This window comes from Lissotriton vulgaris, chromosome 2_1 (genome assembly GCF_964263255.1).
Source record: "Lissotriton vulgaris chromosome 2_1, aLisVul1.2, whole genome shotgun sequence".
In the NCBI taxonomy this organism is placed as follows: domain Eukaryota; kingdom Metazoa; phylum Chordata; class Amphibia; order Caudata; family Salamandridae; genus Lissotriton; species Lissotriton vulgaris.
In genome coordinates this window covers 514,846,432-514,865,055 of record NC_141687.1, presented here as the reverse complement: position 1 = coordinate 514,865,055, position 18,624 = coordinate 514,846,432, and the positions used below count along the sequence as shown (strand labels likewise).

The 18,624-nt window shown below is 47.2% G+C and overlaps 1 protein-coding gene across 1 annotated transcript in view; it reads right to left on the bottom strand.

Moving 5' to 3' along the window:
• VPS8 (VPS8 subunit of CORVET complex) overlaps positions 1-18,624 on the bottom strand; it is a 1,704,823-nt gene that overhangs the window by 1,596,172 nt on the left and 90,027 nt on the right. The window contains exon 3 of the mRNA XM_086955430.1: positions 18,473-18,603. Coding sequence (XP_086811556.1) covers positions 18,473-18,603 — 131 coding nt within the window. The remainder of the gene's footprint in view (positions 1-18,472; positions 18,604-18,624) is intronic.

The window sequence follows — 18,624 nt, the reverse complement described above, 5'->3', positions numbered from 1 at the left end:
GACCAGGATGGAGGCACGAGCTGTCCCACGCAGGTTCTCGCTGTCGGCGGTGTCGTCTCCGGATTCGGGTTCAACAGGCCTTGGCAAAGGCAACCCACGCGGTGAGTGGAAACGGCGTCTGGAGTGGACCAGGAGGGTCCGGGGTGCTCCTCTTTTGGAAGGGAGCAAGGGCCAGTCTGGAGCAACCAGACCAGCAGCAAAGTTGTCGGTGTTCGTCGTCCAGGAGGTCTCTAGCCAGCCGGCAAGTGACCAGACAACGCGTTGAGCAGCAAACAGGCAGAAGGGCCCCACGCAGATCTCGTGGATGCTGGAGGGCTGATCTTCGATGCAGGAGCTGCTCGGGGTCGGGGCTTCTCAGTCCCCAAAGCACTTGAACGAGGAGGCCTCGGAAATCGTGCTGGAGCGAAGTGCTGCTTCTTTCAAGAGGGCCGGTCCCACGTGTCTCGTCGCACCCACGGGTCTCAGCTCGGCTGTAGATGTGGTTTGAGGTCAGAGAGGTCTGGGAATCCGGGTCTCGTCGGGCTCTGAAGTCTGGATCCTTTGCAGGAAGACGACAAAGGGAAGTTGCGGTACGCTGATGGTGCCTGCAGATGCAGGGTGGACACTCCTTGCCCACAAGGGAGATTCCTTCTGTCTTCTGTGGAGCAGAACGTCGAGGTCCAGAGTTTCTTCTTGTGAAGTTGATCAGGATAATCTAATTTGGAATGGGTCCAGCTCCTACCTTTATTCAGCTAAAGGGGGCTGCACTGCGACTAGGTCCCTCCCCTGGGTGGGACCAGGAAGGGGGTGGTTACACCCACTTTCCTTTGTCCGGTCCTGCGCCAGCTCTGGGGCTGGGGTGCCCCAGGAACTGGTTTTGACCGGCATATGCACAGGGAAACCTTGTGTGCCCCAGGCATGTCTCATTCCTTTCAGCCCTGCCCTACCTAATACACAAAATCCTGTCTGGGGTGGTGCTAGCACCTCCCAAGGCAGGGAACCCTTTGTCCAAGCCTCCCTCGCTGGAAGCACTCCCAGCAGCAGGAGGTCAGACTTGTGTCTGTGGTGGCAGCATCCATTTTGTGATGCTGAGGCTTGAGTTAACTTTAACCGGGGTTCACAGTTACATACATGTCGTGTCCCTCTAGAAGGGTGGAATGCTAACCCCGTCGCCAGAATTGGCAAAGGGTTAGTATTCCAATTCGTATGACACCTTACTCGACATGTTTTGATAATGCGATACCAAAGTTAGCAAATAACCGCAAGGATTATAATGCACTTAAGAGTATATGGTACGCGTTATCATGGAACAGCTATTAGGACTTGGTTCCGCAAGCTGTAAACGGGCTCAGCTCATGCCAGAGCACCATCTCACATAATTCCAAGCACTCTGCCTTCAGGATTGATAAGGCCTGCCATAGGAGTGACTGATAGGAATATATGTGTCCACTTTAGGGTTAGATATAGAGATACTATATCTAAAACAAAGGGTGATTACACCACCTTGCCCCAGCTGTCGTGCAGCCAGTTGTGTCAGATTTGGATGGCCAGCCAGGAGTGGCATAATACATGCTTCAGCCCCTAGTAGGCCCTGGGTACACCTATGCCCTGGATACCGAAGGTATGCTGTACAGGGACTTATAAGGTAGCCCAGTACCAATCAGTAAATGCACCTAAGGTACATGCTTGTCAATTTAGAGAGAGAACAGCTAGGCTGTGGGTCTGTTTAGCATGCCCACAGCCAGGGAAAGTCGTAAACCAGTGAAGCAAAAAGCAAAAATCGGGGGTGACCATAGGATTGCAGACCCTACTCTCCTACAGGCACTACAATCTTTTCTCGGCCTATGTTTCCCAACAGCAGTTTCAACCAACATTGCAGTCACTTTGTGACCTCCTACTAGCCCTTCCCCCAGGTATTACACTGATAGGAGACTGTCCCTGATCCGGACTTGGACACTTCTGACCACCTTTCGGCCACGCCGTTGTGCCCGCACCACCCAGCGTTCTCTCTGGGCTGACTCATGGGTTGATGCGCTGCATGGAGGACTTGGCATCCCTCTGACCACATTTGGTGACCAAACAAGACCTTGCACATCACTTGAAATCTCCGGTTCACCACTCACTGGGGGAGTGCAAGAGCCGTGTGGACTGGTGTACTTGTCAGGAGTAACCTATTTATGAAGCTCAAGCATGCCCGCAGAAGCATGATAAGATCTAGGGCCGGTGATGAGAATATCATTGGCTTGATGTATAATTCGGGTATGTCTTATCTGATGTTATGCTTAGCTTACAGACATGTGGAATTGCTTACTCTGTGTTTTATGCTCGCTCTCTCAAAACAATAACATTTGGTTATCAAGAAAATCACGGGCACAGATAGCGAACAAGAGATGAACAATAACATTGTAGTGAACTTATCCGATAGGTCATTATTGGAAGACCAATTTAAAGTTTTAAAAAAAAGGTTTATCCTTTGCTCCAATTAAGCATTTGGACGTCTTTGAATTAGAATCAGATTTAAATTAGTCAGAGAGCTCAAACTGAAAAGGTTTTTTTGCCACTGCCCTGAGGACCCCTATAGGGATTTCACAAACCACACCATTTCAAAATCATCAATTAAGGATATTAGATATATTCAGGTACTATTGAGCCTGGATGATGAAGAGATTCGTGACAAAGAGAATCCAACTACAGAAAATACAGATCAAGAAAAGTCACATTATGAATACTTGTCTGACCAATAAATCTTGTTTTATCCCTTCATTTACCAAAGACAATGTTATTGATGTATTTTTAAAATGGTGTGTAACGAAAAAGATTCTATGAAGGAAAAAAGGGAAGCAATAATTTGTCATACAGAGAAAGACTGTCTTTATTTTCTCTGAAAAAGATCAAAATATCAAAATTAATCAAGCAGACAAAGGAGGAAGTGTTGCGGTACTGAACTTTGTGGACTAGGACAGTGAAGATAGAGGCCTATCTGTACTGAATGTGAACTATGTGAGAACATTAAATACAACATGATACAAATTGAGGCCGCATCGCTACTAAAATGGTACAATGAAGGTATGCTAGACTAAGAGGAATATAATACATGGATGATAAAGATCCAAATATACTGAATATTTACTTTTACCAAAAATACATAATAGTTGTAGGATGCCACACTTCAGAGCAATTATATCGGGAACAGGTTCTAGTATGGAAAGAATGTCCGAATACATGGATATCTTTCTAGCAACCCTGATCACAAGTCTTGTGACTAGTGTCTGTCACATAGGTGTCCTTTTGTCCTTTTGAGAAAATTGCAGGCCAATCCATGGGATGATAATTAGTGGTTCTTCACAATGGATGTGAAAAGCTTACATGCAATCATTGACCACACAGCTGGCTTAGGAGCCTGAACATATTTTGTCGATACTATGTCCACCGGTTTCTATAGACATAAACGTGAGCTTGTGGAATTTGTATTGAAGAATAACTTTTTCCTGTATCAAGGAGATCTTAACAATCAATTATGTGGAATAGCCATGGGTACTAGGTTCTCTCCCTCTTATGCCAATTTATTCATGGGTTGGTATAAATGGGAGCATGTCTGGAAAGAGTCCTTACATGATGGAAATAACCACGTGGATCTATGGGCCCATTGCATATATGACATCTGAATTATTTGGAATGGGAATGAACAAGAATTGAAGGAATATCAAAGGTTTCTAAACACAAATGACAACTGTAAAATGTACAATGTACTCTAGAATACCACTAGACTTCGATACATTTCTTGATTTAGAACTCTTTATAGATGAACAGAATCTGAAGATGAGGTCATACAGGAAAGAGACGTTGCGTAACTGTATTCTTCTTTACAATTCAGGACAGCCATATAATAAAAATAACCCATTTGGCAAATAAATTAGACATAAGCGAAACTGCACCAAACAAGCAGACTATCATGATGCAGAGAAATCACTATCAGGAAGATTAAAAGACTGGGGCTATTCACCAAGAATATTGATTGTAACTATTAAGGAAGAAAGCAATTTTCAAAGACATACTCTTTTGATTGATAAAAGTGATCCTCAATAAGATAAGGACTCTCAATATGAGATGAAATTTAGTATGAGATTTTGTCCTGAAAACAATAACATTCATAATACGCTAAGGAAGCATTGGAATATCCTCAAGGTAGGTTGGAAATCACCCCTGCTGGTGCCCATCCCCGCAAGTACAGGCACGCGACTGTGTCCCCCAGTTGCCCAGCCATCTCTGGGGCGGCTATTTTGTGGCGTGGAGCGGTCGCTGAGCAGCACGGACCAGTGAGGCCCTGACCGGTTCTGGGCCGGGCGACCCACGTGGCAGGAGGAGGGTGCGGCGGCCTGCCCCTAACCGATCGGCGCTGCAGTGGTCAGAGGCGCGGAGAACGGAGCAGAGGCTGGGGTTGCGGATTTGACAGGTGGCCGCAGCAGAGTCTAGAACGGCCCCGTCGGGAGTGAGCAGCAGAGCTTTGGCCGGGAGAAGAGCGGGTGGCCTGGAAGTCTGGGGCGGCTGCAGCCCCGGACAGTGTCTGTGGAGGCGGGTACCTCTTGAGCTGCCGCCCCGGACAGTACCTGCGGCAGCATCCACCCCGGGCGAGGTGAGGATAGCAGGGGTGGCCCCGGGGAGGCTGGCGGTTCGGTCCACAGGACGGCGGACTGTGCGGGACTGGAGTGAGAGCACGAAGCGCTGAGGCCCTGGTGTCGGGCCTTGAAGTAACCCGTGCCTAGAGTTACCGCAAGGTTCCAGTCCAGGTGCCCAGTGGACTGAAGAGGCCAGAGTCCTGGGAGCGAAAGGCAGACCCGGCCGGTGGCGGCACATTGCTGTTCCTTTCCCCTGGGCGCCTAGGCACGCACATCTACGGGCAGCTAAGTGAGGCCTTGCCTGGGTGCAGTGATTTGGTCATTTACTGCTCGGCCCGCATATCGGCAGGGAGGACTGGCAGAGTGGTAACGGAGGGAGCGGCCGCTCTGCTGAGTGGGTTAGTGGGAATCCTGAAGGCCCCAACAGCTTGCTTAGAGGTGCGGTAGTGACTGCAAGAGATTGCAAAGGAGGGGCCTTGGCCCTCTAGAGTGGTGGATTGTTGAGCTGAGGCTGGGGCCTCCCTGTAAACGGGCCCTGGCGGGAGTGTGCCTCTCGCCCATGAGTTGAGTCCAAGGAGCTACCTCCTCAGGAGTGGGGGGGCCGAAAGTCCGCTGCCAGCTTCTGCCTCTGGGCAGGAGGTTTGGTTTTGATCTGCCCTTGACTGTGCTGGCCCTCTCCTTGTGGCAGCGGTCTGCAATGTTAAAGGCCGGCTGCTTGGTTGCTGTGACACTGCCCGTTCCTTCGAGTGTGAAGTAGACCGGCCCTCTTCCGCCCCCTACGTTTTGGAGATCGCAGCGGAGCTGGTCTTGTGTCTGAGAGCGGAGGAGCTGAATCCCGGCAAGGGGCCCGGCCCGGTGGCTGCGCCTCCTGCATAGCCCTAATTGCTTGGTCACAGATTCCCTAAAGGGGCATGACGGCGGCGGCCAAAAATAGGAAAGACAAGCCCCCGAAAGACATGCCCCAGAAAGTGGCTAGGCAGCCTGCCTCGCCAGCTGCTGATAAGTCCCCGCGGCCTGATGAGAACGATGCACCGGCAACCAAAGCCTTCATGATAGAGTTGTTTTCTGCCATCAAGGAGGATATCTCAGAATTGCGCTCTCAGCTCGCTTCTGATCTGAGGGAGGTGAGGGGAGATGTGGACACTGTGGGGGAGCGGGTGGCAACGTTGGAGGAACATGATCTGGGGGCGGCGAAGGATATACATCAACTCCAGCAAGATGCGATTCGCATGACGGAGCAGAACTTGGACCTTCAGGCACATGCCGAGGAATTAGAGAACAGATCTTGAGGAAATAATATCCGGATCCGGGCTGTTCCATGGAAGGGCGAGGGGGCGGATCTCCGTGGGAGCCTTTTTTTGTCAGATCCTGGACGAGGAGGGCCTGCAAGATATTCAAATGGACCGGGTCCACTGTGTAGGTCTGCCACGGGGCCCAAAGCCCCTCCCCCTGACATATTGGTGTGCGTTTATGACTTTCAGCTCAAAGAAAGGATTCTTCAGAAAGCACGCGATCTCAACCCTCTCCAATTCCGTGACCACCCCCCTGCACTTTTCCAAGACCTAGGGGCCTCCACTCTTGTCAAACGCAGGGAATTCAAGCCCCTCACTAACCACCTGAGAGGGCACCCATTCAGGCTTATTTTTAAATTTAAGGGCAAGCTGATTCAGGTTCGCTCACTTGAGTCGGCCCTCAACATTTTAGGACTGGAGCGGATCGCTCCCTTGTCTGGAGGAGATAAATCTCCCAGCAGACAGCGTAGACGCTCCACGGAGTGGCAACGGGTCGGTAAGCCTGCTTCCACCGCAAAGCCTGACTTATCAAAAAGCCTGCTTGAGAGAGGAGCTGCGGTTGCTTCTGTGGCCCTGGTAACAGACACGTCTGGGGGCTCCTGAGGTTTGAGGGATTACCTTGGCACTAACTGGGCCAGTAGCTGGCGCCGGAGGAGACTGTTTACTTGATGCAGATTGGTGACACTCTTATGTCCTTGGATGGAGAGGAGTCCTGTATCAGGAATTGGGTGAGTGTGAGGTTAGCGCCATGTTCCCCTACTAATGGGGCCTGTTTAACGGACTGTTTGCTCTTTTCTACTGTGAATGTTGAGTCTTGTGTTTTTGGGGTTTACTTGTGCGGGGGGAGGGGGTGGGGAATGGGAGATGGGGTGTTTGAGGTTGTTTTGGGGGCTCCACGTCAGCTTTCGGGGAAACTAGGCGAGGATCCAGGGGATAGCTGGGGCAATGTGGTACCATAGGAGCTTTATATTAGGAATGTGCATAGGCGATCTGTCCCACTTATTGACATGCTGAGTAGAGAGCTGAAGGTAGTGAGCCCCAATGTCAGAGGCCTCAATAGCCCAGTGAAACGTGCTGCTATTTTATCTCTACTGGAAAGTGCGGAGGGTAGTGTGTGCCTGCTACAGGAGACCCATCTCCTCTCTAAAGATATCAGGCGCAAGGCAGACAAGCGTTTCCCACTCCAGCTATGGTCTTCGGGGCCTAATAAAAAGAACCGGGTGGCCATTCTTTTTAGTGCACGCACACATTGCAAAATTATCTCCCAAGTGGTGGGCATTAAAGGTAGATTTCTGGCTGTGCGTGTGCAATGGGGTGAAACACAGTTCACTGTTGGGTCCATTTATGCTCCAAATACTAACCAGGAGTCCTTCTTGCAAGCAGCACTTTTGCAGGTACTGGCGTCACCGGACGCCCGGATTCTGGTTGGTGGTGATCTGAACATTGTAATGGAGGCAGGGGTTGACAGATCGGAGCAGCGGTCCCACCAGACAACGGCAATGTCACAGGGGGGAAGCAGTGGCTGTTGGAGGGAGGGTTGCATGATGTATGGCGCGTTCAGCATCCCCAGGAGCGCGACTACACCTACTACTCAGCAGCCAATAAGACTTATGCAGGCTTGGATCACTTCCTGGCCACGTCCTCTCTTATGCCTCATTTGTCAGCAGCAGACATTGAGCCGCGTTCCTCATCAGATCATGCCCGTATCTCTGTAGTCCTTACTTCTAGCGGTGCTAGGCCGCCGCCAGCGGGCTGCCGCCTTCGTGACTCCCTGCTCCACTCAGATTCGGCGGTGGCGAAGATCCGAGAGACCATCGTTCATTACCTTGCCGAAAATGAGGTCGGGAAATGCCTCTCGTATCGGTCTGGGAGGCCCTGAAATTGGTGGTACGGGGCGAATTTATAGTGCTTGCAGCGACATACTCCCGTCTGCGCAAGGAGAAACTAACTGAGTTAGAGGGGGAGGTTAGTGGCCTGTAGGCAAATCATAAGAGTACTGGGGTGCCGAGGGTTTGGAAGGAGTTTGAGGCGAAGCTGCGCATGTTGAAACACCTGGACATGGATAGAGCTATGCATGCTTTATTACGCCTGCGACACAAGTTCTATCTCTGTGGAGATAAAGCGGGGCGGATGCTGGAACACAGGCTACGGGCGCGCACTCAATTGCCCACTATTCACACCATTAGGGGCCCGCAAGCGACGGAGCACACCACAGATGCTGCCATTGTAGACACTTTTTGCCAATTTTATCTGACCCTATATCAGAAGTCGCTCTCGGACGCAGGCTTTCCTGCTCTCCATAGATGCGGAGAAAGCCTTCGACCGTGTAGATTGGGACTACTTGTTCGCTGTGATGAGGGAGTTTGGGGTGGGGGATAATTTCCTATGGTGGATTCAGTGCCTCTATGCAGCCCCCAAGGCGGCTGTGCATGTAAATGGCTGCAGATCTGCTCTTTTCCCCATTACGAGGGGAACGCGATGGGGGGGGCCCTCTCCCAGCTGCTTTTTGCGCTCTATATGGAGCCCTTTGCTCAGCGCGTTCGGTCTAATGTGGACACCACTGGGATCAAATTTGGGGCTGATACACATAAGATCAGTCTGTATGCGGATGATGTCATTCTCGCACTCAACCACCCCCACTTCTCTTTGCGGAGCCTCTCAAAGGAGCTATCGGAGTTCTAGAAAGTGGCGGTCTTCAAAGTTAACTTCTCCAAATCGCAAATTCTTAACCTTTCCATCCCCGAGGCAGACGTCCTGGACCTGAGGCAGGACTTTGAGTTCCAGTGGGCACAATCTGACATCCCGTACTTGGGTGTCCGATTGGCCCCTTCTATTGCTAAAACAGTGTCCCTGAACTATAAAGTGCTGGTTGATCAGGTTACCAAAGCCCTCTCGGATTGGTCCAGTCTTAAGTTGGCCTGGTACGCGACACTAGCGGCTCTGAAAATGACTGTACTTCCCCGCATACTGTACCTTTTTCAAATGCTACCGTTGAATCCTTCGCAGGGCACCCTACGGAAGCTGCAGGGGCTCCTCAATAGGTTCTCATGGAACAATAAACGGCCGCGGCAGGCATTGTCCGTAGCAGTCACCCCGAAGGTGGCTGGGGGGCTGGGCTATCCGCTGCGGACAGACTACTTTCAAGCGTCCAGCCTCAGGTATATAGTCGAATAGAATAGGCACATGTCTAGTAAACATTGGAACTTTATGGACCAGACTGTGGCAGGTTGCAATATCTGGCAGGAGTTCTGGTTGCTGCGCAAGCACAGAGCCTGGGGCCTTTACTCTTCCCCGGTGACGTCACTGACCCTCAAGGCATAGGATCAGCTGGTGCAACGCAAAAGGTGGACTACGTTCCCCTCCCCAATGTCCCCGTCCTCGGTCTTCCATCGCTGGAGAGAGGAAGGCTGTAAGAGGGTGGGTTCCCTCTGACTTAGATGGCTTGATTCAGTTAACCCGGCTACGCATGGGGTTCTTCCAGTTGCCGCTGGCGGATGCTTTTCACTACTCGCAGGTGACACATTGGGTCACCCAACCAGCCAACGTTGCCGCCATGTCCCGGCCTTTGACGGCGTTTGAAAGAATGGTTGGTCTGCAAGGACGACCGGAGACTCATCTCAGAGCTAAATGCTCAGCTCAGCTCAGCTCAGGAGGCAGCATGCACCTGCGCAGGTTCGATGGGAAATGGAATTGGGACGTCCGTTGACGAAAAAAGAGTGGGAGCACGTTTTCTACCGCGCACAGCACACAGCCTCTAATACCGCAGGCACCGAATCAGCCTACAACGTAGTGGCATATTGGTACTACACTCTGGCGCGCATTAGAGCATGGGATGCCACCAAGTCCGGCCTCTGCTGGCGGGGGTGTGGTCTGTCAGGGACACTGGCAAATTTGTTACGGGACTGCCCGAAGCTGGGGAGGTATTGGGCCACGATCTTGGATGAGTTGGATGCTGCGTTTCAGATTACATTCCCTCAGTGCCAGAGAATACTCTGTTGGGGCTTCCCCACCCTAAGTTTTTTCCCCTGCACTCGCTGAAGGGTAGGCAGATTGCGCTGGCTCTGTTAGTTGCGAGGCAGGTGCTCCTGGCGTACTGGGGTTCCCCGACTGTACCTGACCCTCGAGATTGGTTTCAAAGACTCTAGCACATTTTAGCGATGGAGAACTCTCGATGGGAATGGATAGGAAGGGTTCGGAATACGCTAAACTTTGGGGCCCGTTCTTACAGCTCTTATCCAAAGACCTCTGAGAAGTAACTTGCCTGAAGTATTTACAGATCCTGCAACTCATTCCTTTAGAGTCAGAAGGGTAAGCCTGTGGGCTGAATTTTACCTGGTAGAGCTGGAGGATCCTGGGAAGTAAGAAGTGCAGATAGAAGCTGATGCGGGGGTGGTAATGGGAGGGGGGCTGTTTTGTGGGGGCGGGGAGTGGGGGGAGTTTTGATTTTTCTTACTTGTTTGTTACTTGATATAAGGCAGAGGTCATAGCACAGGTGGGGCGGCTTCTCAAGTTCGTAGGAATATGCGGGGTCGTCCTCCGGGATGTAGGCCCAGACGCTGTGTCATTGCATTGAGTTTACGCTCTGCCGGCAAGTTGATGTTGGCAGCTGGGCTGTGAACCATACTACATTCCCGCATAATAAAAATTATTGACTCTAAAACTATATACTGTACAATTTCTGAAAATCGAGTTTCTGCAAATATTTGTCATTTGCACATCACCAAGTAAAGTGTTCTGAATTGTTTTAGGCCTATGTAAATCTTTGTTCACTACTGAATTACAGAAGTTACCTTATTTCACAATTCCTAGTATATTCTGAAATACATGTACTATTCCTTTACAAGCTGTTTAAATGTTGAGTTAGAAAAAAACGTGACATTTTACAGCTGTTTGTTTCACAATTGCTGTGGGATAACTCACTTGACAAAAAGTACTAACTATAATAAGAGAAAGAAAATTAAACACCATTTTCCAGGAAAAGATAAGCAACAATTATTATTATAGACAAACTGACATTTGACCACTATCCTTGAACAGACTGCAAAGCAAATGTGTTTTTAATTCACTTTCTGAAAGAGCAGAGCACCTGCTCCTTCCAGCTTAAAGTTAACTCGCCAGCACAGACGCGAAAATGCTAAAAATAGCTCGACCAGATAAAATCTCACTAGCTATTGCGAGTTTATTTTTCGAGGGCTGCCCACCATGGCGGATGGCTAAACCCCAACCTGCTGCTTGTGCGGCCACAGAACTGAGGACATGTAACATTTGATCTGCACGTGTATCACCCGTAAGGAGGAGAGGTCTTGCCTGCTTAAACCGCCGTTCAATTTTCGTACGAGGAGACCGGCTGTGATTTTTTTTTTTTTTTTTAAATCAAAAGACCCGCAATTAAACGGTCTTTTACTGGTAGAAAACAAACTGTCTAGAGCAACCACAGACACGGCCTCTGGAGCAACTGTGCCGCTAATACAACGAATAACTGCATTTCTTAAACTTAAAAACACTTCTATTTTCAGAAGGGGACCCCCTCCTTCCGGCCCTGAATGAATGAGTATGTAAATCAAATTGACTACGACGAAGACTATTGACTGTTGAGTTTTGCTACTTTTAACACTTTACCATTTTAGCGCTATATCAAACTTTTCAAATAAATAACTACATTTTATTAAAAATGCACATTCACACACCCAATCCTACATATCAATGAGCACATGAAGCACCACTCTTATCTTAATGTTTCTTTTTTATGTCACTGGATGGAAATCAAACTGGCTTCGGCCAAGACTGCTGTCTTTTAGCCTCGCAATTTCTTAATAAAGTGCCATCTCTTTTAAATTTGCTTATTTGCACTGCAAATCTCACGTATCAATGAGCACACATAGCACTTTACTTTTAGTTTAATTTCTTTTTTTGGGCATTAGTTGAGAATCTGTCATGCAAGGCTAAAGGCTGTTTTAAGAAATGTTTCTCCTACTTTGTTCACTATTGTAACGGTATTAATTAACTATGCACTGGCATTGACTAACATTATGAACTGACACAAGAAGCATTTGGAGTCTAACTGACAGCCCCTGAAAGAACCAGTCTTAGTGAAGTAAGTTAAAATCATAAAGATTAGGGGCCAGATGTATCAAGAATCCGTTTTGCGAATCCTAAATAGCGATTTTTTGCGAATCGCTATTTAGAATTCGCAAAACGGTATGTATGTAAAAAAATCGCAAATTTTTTGCGATTCCTTATTATTCTTTATTTACGAATTCGCATTTTGCGAATTCGCAAATAAAGAATAATTTCCAATGCATTCCTATGGGCCAGGAGGCCCATAGGAATGAAAGTGCAATAATTCTCAAATCGCGAATTCGCAATTTGCTAATCACAATTTGAGAAATATTTCAAGGGTGCAGGGGTGTCTCAAAGACACCCTGCTGCACCCCTGGAAATCTACATGTGTGTGCATGTGGCACACATACATGCCCTATGGGCATGTATGTGTGTCACATGCCACCATCACAAATGCCAAATAGGGCATTTTTAAAAGAAATCGCAAATTACCACCAAGTACAAGTTGGTGGTAATTTGCGATTCCTTAACTTAAAATCGCAATTTGAAAATGTGTCATACATATCATTTAAGGAATCGCAAAATTTGCGATTCCTTAAATGCTATAGCAAAATAAGGAATCGCAAATAATTGCGATTCCTTAAATTGCGATTTTTTCATACATCTGAAAAAATGCAAAACGGCCGTTTGCGAGTCGCAAAGGCCGATATTCTGCGAATTTCGGCCTTTGCGAGTCGCAAAAGCCTTGATACATCTGGCCCTAGGTCTGAAACTAAATAGGAACAGTGTTAAAGTGATCAAAGAAGTCAATAAGGAGCATCTTATGCCTTCTACCAGCCTATAAGAAGCAAGCTCCAGGATTGATTGGTTTTCCGGCGCAACATCATACTGATATTATATTAGCCTACAGTGCATGCTCCAAACCGACATAATGGATCAAGGATGCCCTATCGCTTCAGGCCCTCAACACCCTTTAACAGGATGGTCTTCATGGGTGCCAGGCAACGGCTCAGCAGATCCCTCAAATTCTAGTTCTGTACCACAACTTAACGAGAAGGATGGAGTTGGGGACTTCGGGGATAATAAATGGAAAGAGGAAAATGCTTAAGAAGCAGTTTAAGTTAAGAAAGTATGAGGGGCCCTCAAGCTATCGTTCTGAGTTTGAGGGGGTGTGGGTGGCACAAACGTGGGATGTTACAATATCTGGGGTACTAGGCAGTGAAATAAAAATAAATTACTGGTACTGACAGCTCTCCATTTTATATGCCTTGAATACCAGTTGGAGCAATTTCAAGACTGATTTGCACAGAAAAGGAGCTGGTACGATGGTGAAATAGCCCTCCAAGACATATAGAAATATTAATGGACAGCACAACTCGTAGCCATCAACCACTGGGTCCATTTCCCTGGCTACAAACCAGCTTACTGCATGGATTAAAAAGCCATGCGGCCAGGGGGCTATCTCTGGCCATTTATTGGGGAGCACGTGTTGCATCCTGTCCGAGACCCTCACAATTTGGCATAAAACCTTGAACAACTTGGGGTCGGGTGAAACTATTACACAGGCCACCACCCTGTGGGACACTGCACGACTGGGCACCCTGGGGACTCATTCTGGGTTTCACAAGTGAAACCTTATTGTCATTGCAAAGATGGGGGACCTACGGAGTTATTCCATTCGCTGTTTTACAGACTGAAAACCAATAAGCACCCACAAAAATATATCACTATCTGCAGATTAGCCATGCATTGCAGAAGGCATTGACGAAAGGGGAGGAGCTCCCGGAAGCCTCTCCACTTGAGAATAGGCTATTGACTGAATACATGCCCAAAAAGGCAGTTTCCAATACTTACCTCAAGCTACTCAACAATTCACCTGACACCCGATTAATTTGAGGGAACACTTGGAGCAAGACCTTGTGGGCCTGGAGGATGGCGAGTGGGCTGAGGCTCTCGCATCCCCACGGAAGGTGGCCATATGATCTAGATTCCGTCTAGTACAACTAAACATACTACACAGGTGCTATTATGCATGTACTACCTTTGTGAAAATGGGCAGGGCAAACTCTACACAGTGTCTTCGGAAATGTGGCCTTTCAGCATATGCTATAGAGCTGCCCAGACATACAAGGGTGACTGGGAATTGGTAGTAGCCTGTCTGAATGCTGTTTGTGGGAAGGCGATTATGATTTCCCCAAAGTGGTGTCTATTAAACATAAATGGACAAAAACATGGAGGACATGGAACAATCATAGGATGGACCGTGAGCAGTCTTTGAAACTATGGGAACCGATGCCTGATGCCATGAGTGCTTGGACATTGCTATTGCCTAATAAATTATTTGAGTGGGTTTGGATACTGGGAGGGGGGTCGCTAGGCATAGTAGGGGAATCTGACTTTTTGGGTTCTGTCTTGATGCTACATTGTATTATGCTTTTGATTCTATCCTTTTATTTTATTTATTTATTTGCAAAGTTTTATATAGCGCTGGCTAGACCCGGAGGTATCAGAGCGCTTTACATGAGGATTAGCAAGTTACAGGTTACATAGTTACAACCGCTGGAATCAAAGAATCACAGAGGGAGGGGGAGTGAAGGAGACACGAATGGGGAGAAGAGGAAAACAATGTCAGATGACCGGCTGGGTAGGTGACGGCCAAGGGGCCAGACTCCTCTATAGCTGCATAGGACAGCTCCACCGGGCATCGGCCAAGGTTTCTCGGTCTCCGCGGTAGGTACAAACAGGTTTGGTATCCGCCCAGGGGGCGTAGTCATTGTTACATCGAAGGGAGAGAGAAGGAGACACATAACGGGGAGACAAGGATAAATAATGTCACATGACCGGCTGGGTAGGTGACGGCAAAGGGGCTAGACTACTCTATAGCTGCATAGGACAGCTCCTCCGGGCATCGGCCAAGGTTGCTCGGTCCCCGCGGTAGGTAGAAACAGGTTTGGTATCTGCTCAGGGGGTGTCGTCATTTTCCATCGAAGGGGGAGAAAAGGAGACTCACAAAGGGGAGACGAGGAAAAACAATGTCAGATGACCGGCTGGGTAGGTGACGGCCAAGGGGCCAGATTCCTCTATAGCTGCATAGGACAGCTCCAACGGACAACCGCCAAGGTTGCTCAGGCTCAGTGGTAGGTAAAAACAGTTTTGTAATTTACATCAGTTGAATCAACGAGTTACGGGTTATATAGTTAGATAAATTTAAATCAAAGGATCAAAAGAGGAAGGGGGAGTGAAGGAGACACATACGGGGAGACGAGGAAAACAAAGTCAGAAGACCAGCTGTGTAGGTGACGGCCAAATAGGTGCTGGAGAATAGTTACATTAGTTACAAGAACATAGCTTAAACTTAGGGTGGAGGGGGTAAGAAATACAACGGAGAGACAAGGAAAAACAGTGTCCGACGTCCAGCTGGGTAGCTCCACCGGTCATCGGCAAAAGGTTGCTCGGTCACCGCAGTACATACAGAAGGTTCTAGATTCTGCCTAGGGAGGCGTTGTTAAAAAGTTCCATCATGGGCGCCGTTCACGGCGCAGCTCTTGCCTAAACTTGATAGGTGGCGTCAGAACTTGCTTGCCAGTTTCTACTTTATCAATGAGCTGGTGAAGATCATTGAGTCTGATGGGACCACCTGCTTAGCACTATGAATGTAATGGAAGCCCATTGTAGGTCGTTCATTACATTTTGCAAAGTCCTGATTTTAATACATGGACACTTCTTCCCATCCTTTGCCCATGTGAAAGACCCTTTGCCCATGTGAAAGAGCAAACAGATGGGTGTAAGATTGTTCATGTTGTTGGCTCCCAGCATGGACTTCCTTAGCAACGGTCTTACTGTGACTACCTTCTAGGGGACTGGAAGGCAGCCGTAGTGTGTGGAATCTTTATAGAGTTGCACTCTTCAAAGGAAAAGGTGATTCATTTATGCAATTTTTTATTTTTTTGTGTGCTCCTAAAGAGGGAGCTGTTCAAGATCTTCTCAGATACCGGTGGCGGAGATTAATTCAAGCATTCCATTCAACACTTTTTGTATGCTACAGTTTATTGTCCTAAGTAGGACGGGTATGCCCAGACATGGGTGCTGTGCACACCAGGCCACTGGCACCAAGCTGTATCTGTCTGATGAGCCCACAACTAGGGCAAAACCGATCATGGGTTGTTAGTGTTCCGGTTCTGGGAGGACCTGGCTAGGCATTTCGGGCTGGACTGTTCCCATGGCAGTAGATTTAAGACTGATTTGCATATAGCTGGGTTCAAACTGAGGTGGCATGGTGTGCAAAATATCGATGGACTGGGTTGCGGAGTAATTACCAATGGCTGAAATTAATTTAAGCATTCCATAGATCACTTTTCTGTATACTGTAATGGCACCCCCTACGCCACGTAATTGTAAGAGGTTGTCTGCAGTGGTGTCGAATTCCTAAAGCCTGATGCCCAGGTCATATTGTTTGGGGTCAAGGACAACAGTGTTCATGTTTATTTTGTCCTAGGGACAAGTATGCCCAACCCCCTGCAGAACAAACCCTTTGGCTGCCAGATAACAGTACCACATTATGGATTAGGGAAGGGCATTTTCTGCACTTAAAGTAATATTAGTGTCCAAATGTTAATACAAAGCCTTTATTAATAGGGTGAGCGCTCTAAGGAAATTGTGTAAGTTAAGACTGCACTACTTATAGTGGTTCCAGTATAAAAATGTTTACATGTGTTTGCAAAGTTTAGCAATATGAGGCTACGTATAATGCTTCCAGGACACCCTCTGATTAGATGCAAATATATGCAAAAGCTTGAAAGCAAGATTGATGATTCTTTGCTTTCAAAATAAAATATTTACTAAATAAAATGCAACTTAGAAAACATTTTGCTAAAAAAAAAAATATTCATAATGGAAATTCAGTGTAACCGGTTTCAACAAAATTATAGTTAACTAGTAAATAAACAAGCATTGACAAAGCTAATAGGTATGGTAAAGTTGGTCAGCCTTTTGGTTTTGTCAATGCGTGTTTTGTTTTGACTTCTTTTTTATAAAACGTTATTGTTGTGGAAGCTGCTGGGTCTTCATCATTAAAACAAACATTGGCAAAAGTAAAAAATATTTTTTGGTCTCAAAAACCACACAAGACCACAGTAGTTCCTTGCACTTAACAAAACTATTTTGCATGTCATTATGCACCTTGTGAAAGAGAAGAATGCCGTCACTCACAGCGAAGACAGCTGGTACATAGAGAAAGAGAGAGATAGAATTCTAATAAAAACAAAAAGTGTTGGTTAATGCCAGACCTAAAAAGGCACCCAATGCTTATAGAAAGTCACAAAAGTGCACCTTGCATTAGTGCAGAATTAAAAGGGCCACTGGTGTTCAGCCTCTTTCTTTCAGAGGACAAGGGTGTGTTTTCTTCTCCTATAGGTCACCTCCTCCTTCCTCAATATCGCCAGGACAACCAGCTCACCAAAAGATGGAATGCATTAAGGTCTTCTGATACTGTCCCATACGACCGTTCAGCGAACAGGTTGCCACATCACCTTTAAATGGAACTTCATCCTCAATGCTGCATTCGGAATAGGCTGCTACCACTCTTATTACATTTTCCCAGCTTTGTAACAGAAACAGAACATTTGTCCAAGTTCCAATAGGGATGTGGTCACATCTCCTTTAGTGTTGATTTACACTGCTGCTATATCCAATCCCGCTTGGACACTGCTCGCTCCCTTACAACTTTGTTTCAGATTGTCATGTGGCCGAGCAGGAGACAACACCTATACCAAATCGAGATTACGGTCGCTAGGATCAATCATCAAAGGTGTTAAAAAGAGTCAACACCCACAGGAGAATGCAAAGGACACTGACGAATTACTAGAACCACCAGAGTACTTCCCTCTATAGACTCAACACTCACAGGTTGAATGAAGAAAAAGAGGATATCGAACATGCTGATGAATATAATTAAAATCATTATGAACAGGCTGATGTTCTAAGAGAGAAATGGGAGGAGGTATTGTGTTATAGGGATGAAATAGAATGGAGGGAATATACATGAAAGTGGAGGTTGTCTTTTGAAGGCTATGTTGAGTTACGGTATGTAAATCAATAGGATGTAGCAAGAAAGGAAACTCCTTAATGCCATAAAGTGGGATACTCTGTTTAGTGGGGGACTGGGGCTGGGGGCAGAGGATAATCATGGCCAGGAGGGGAAATCCACCTTCAATTATACTTTATTGTAGATAATAAAATAACAAGACAAGGTGCTTCTTGCATGGTTTTTAGTAAGCTATTTCCAATTACATTTTGCAAATAAAATAATTCCTATTCTCGTTGGTGTATAATTAGACTATGGCTGTGTACGAGTTATGCTAGAATACAACCTGCGTTATAAACTTCAGAGACGCCAATACAGTGCTGTCACTGTTACTGTCACTGTTACGAAATAAGTATTGAAACATGTGCACTGGTACCCTTTAGTTTCTGAGAATTGGAAAAAAAATATCACACACAATGGAAACATTTCCACCAAGTCCTTACCTTTTTAGATGTGTGCGATCGCCGCTGTCTGAGCTTGCCAGAGAAGAAGTGTCACAGGAGTATGTGTCAATGGTTTCCAAATTCAAAAGAGAAGCATCCTCTGGAATGAAAGACTCATCTTCATCATCAGTCTATAAAAGCAAAGATAACAA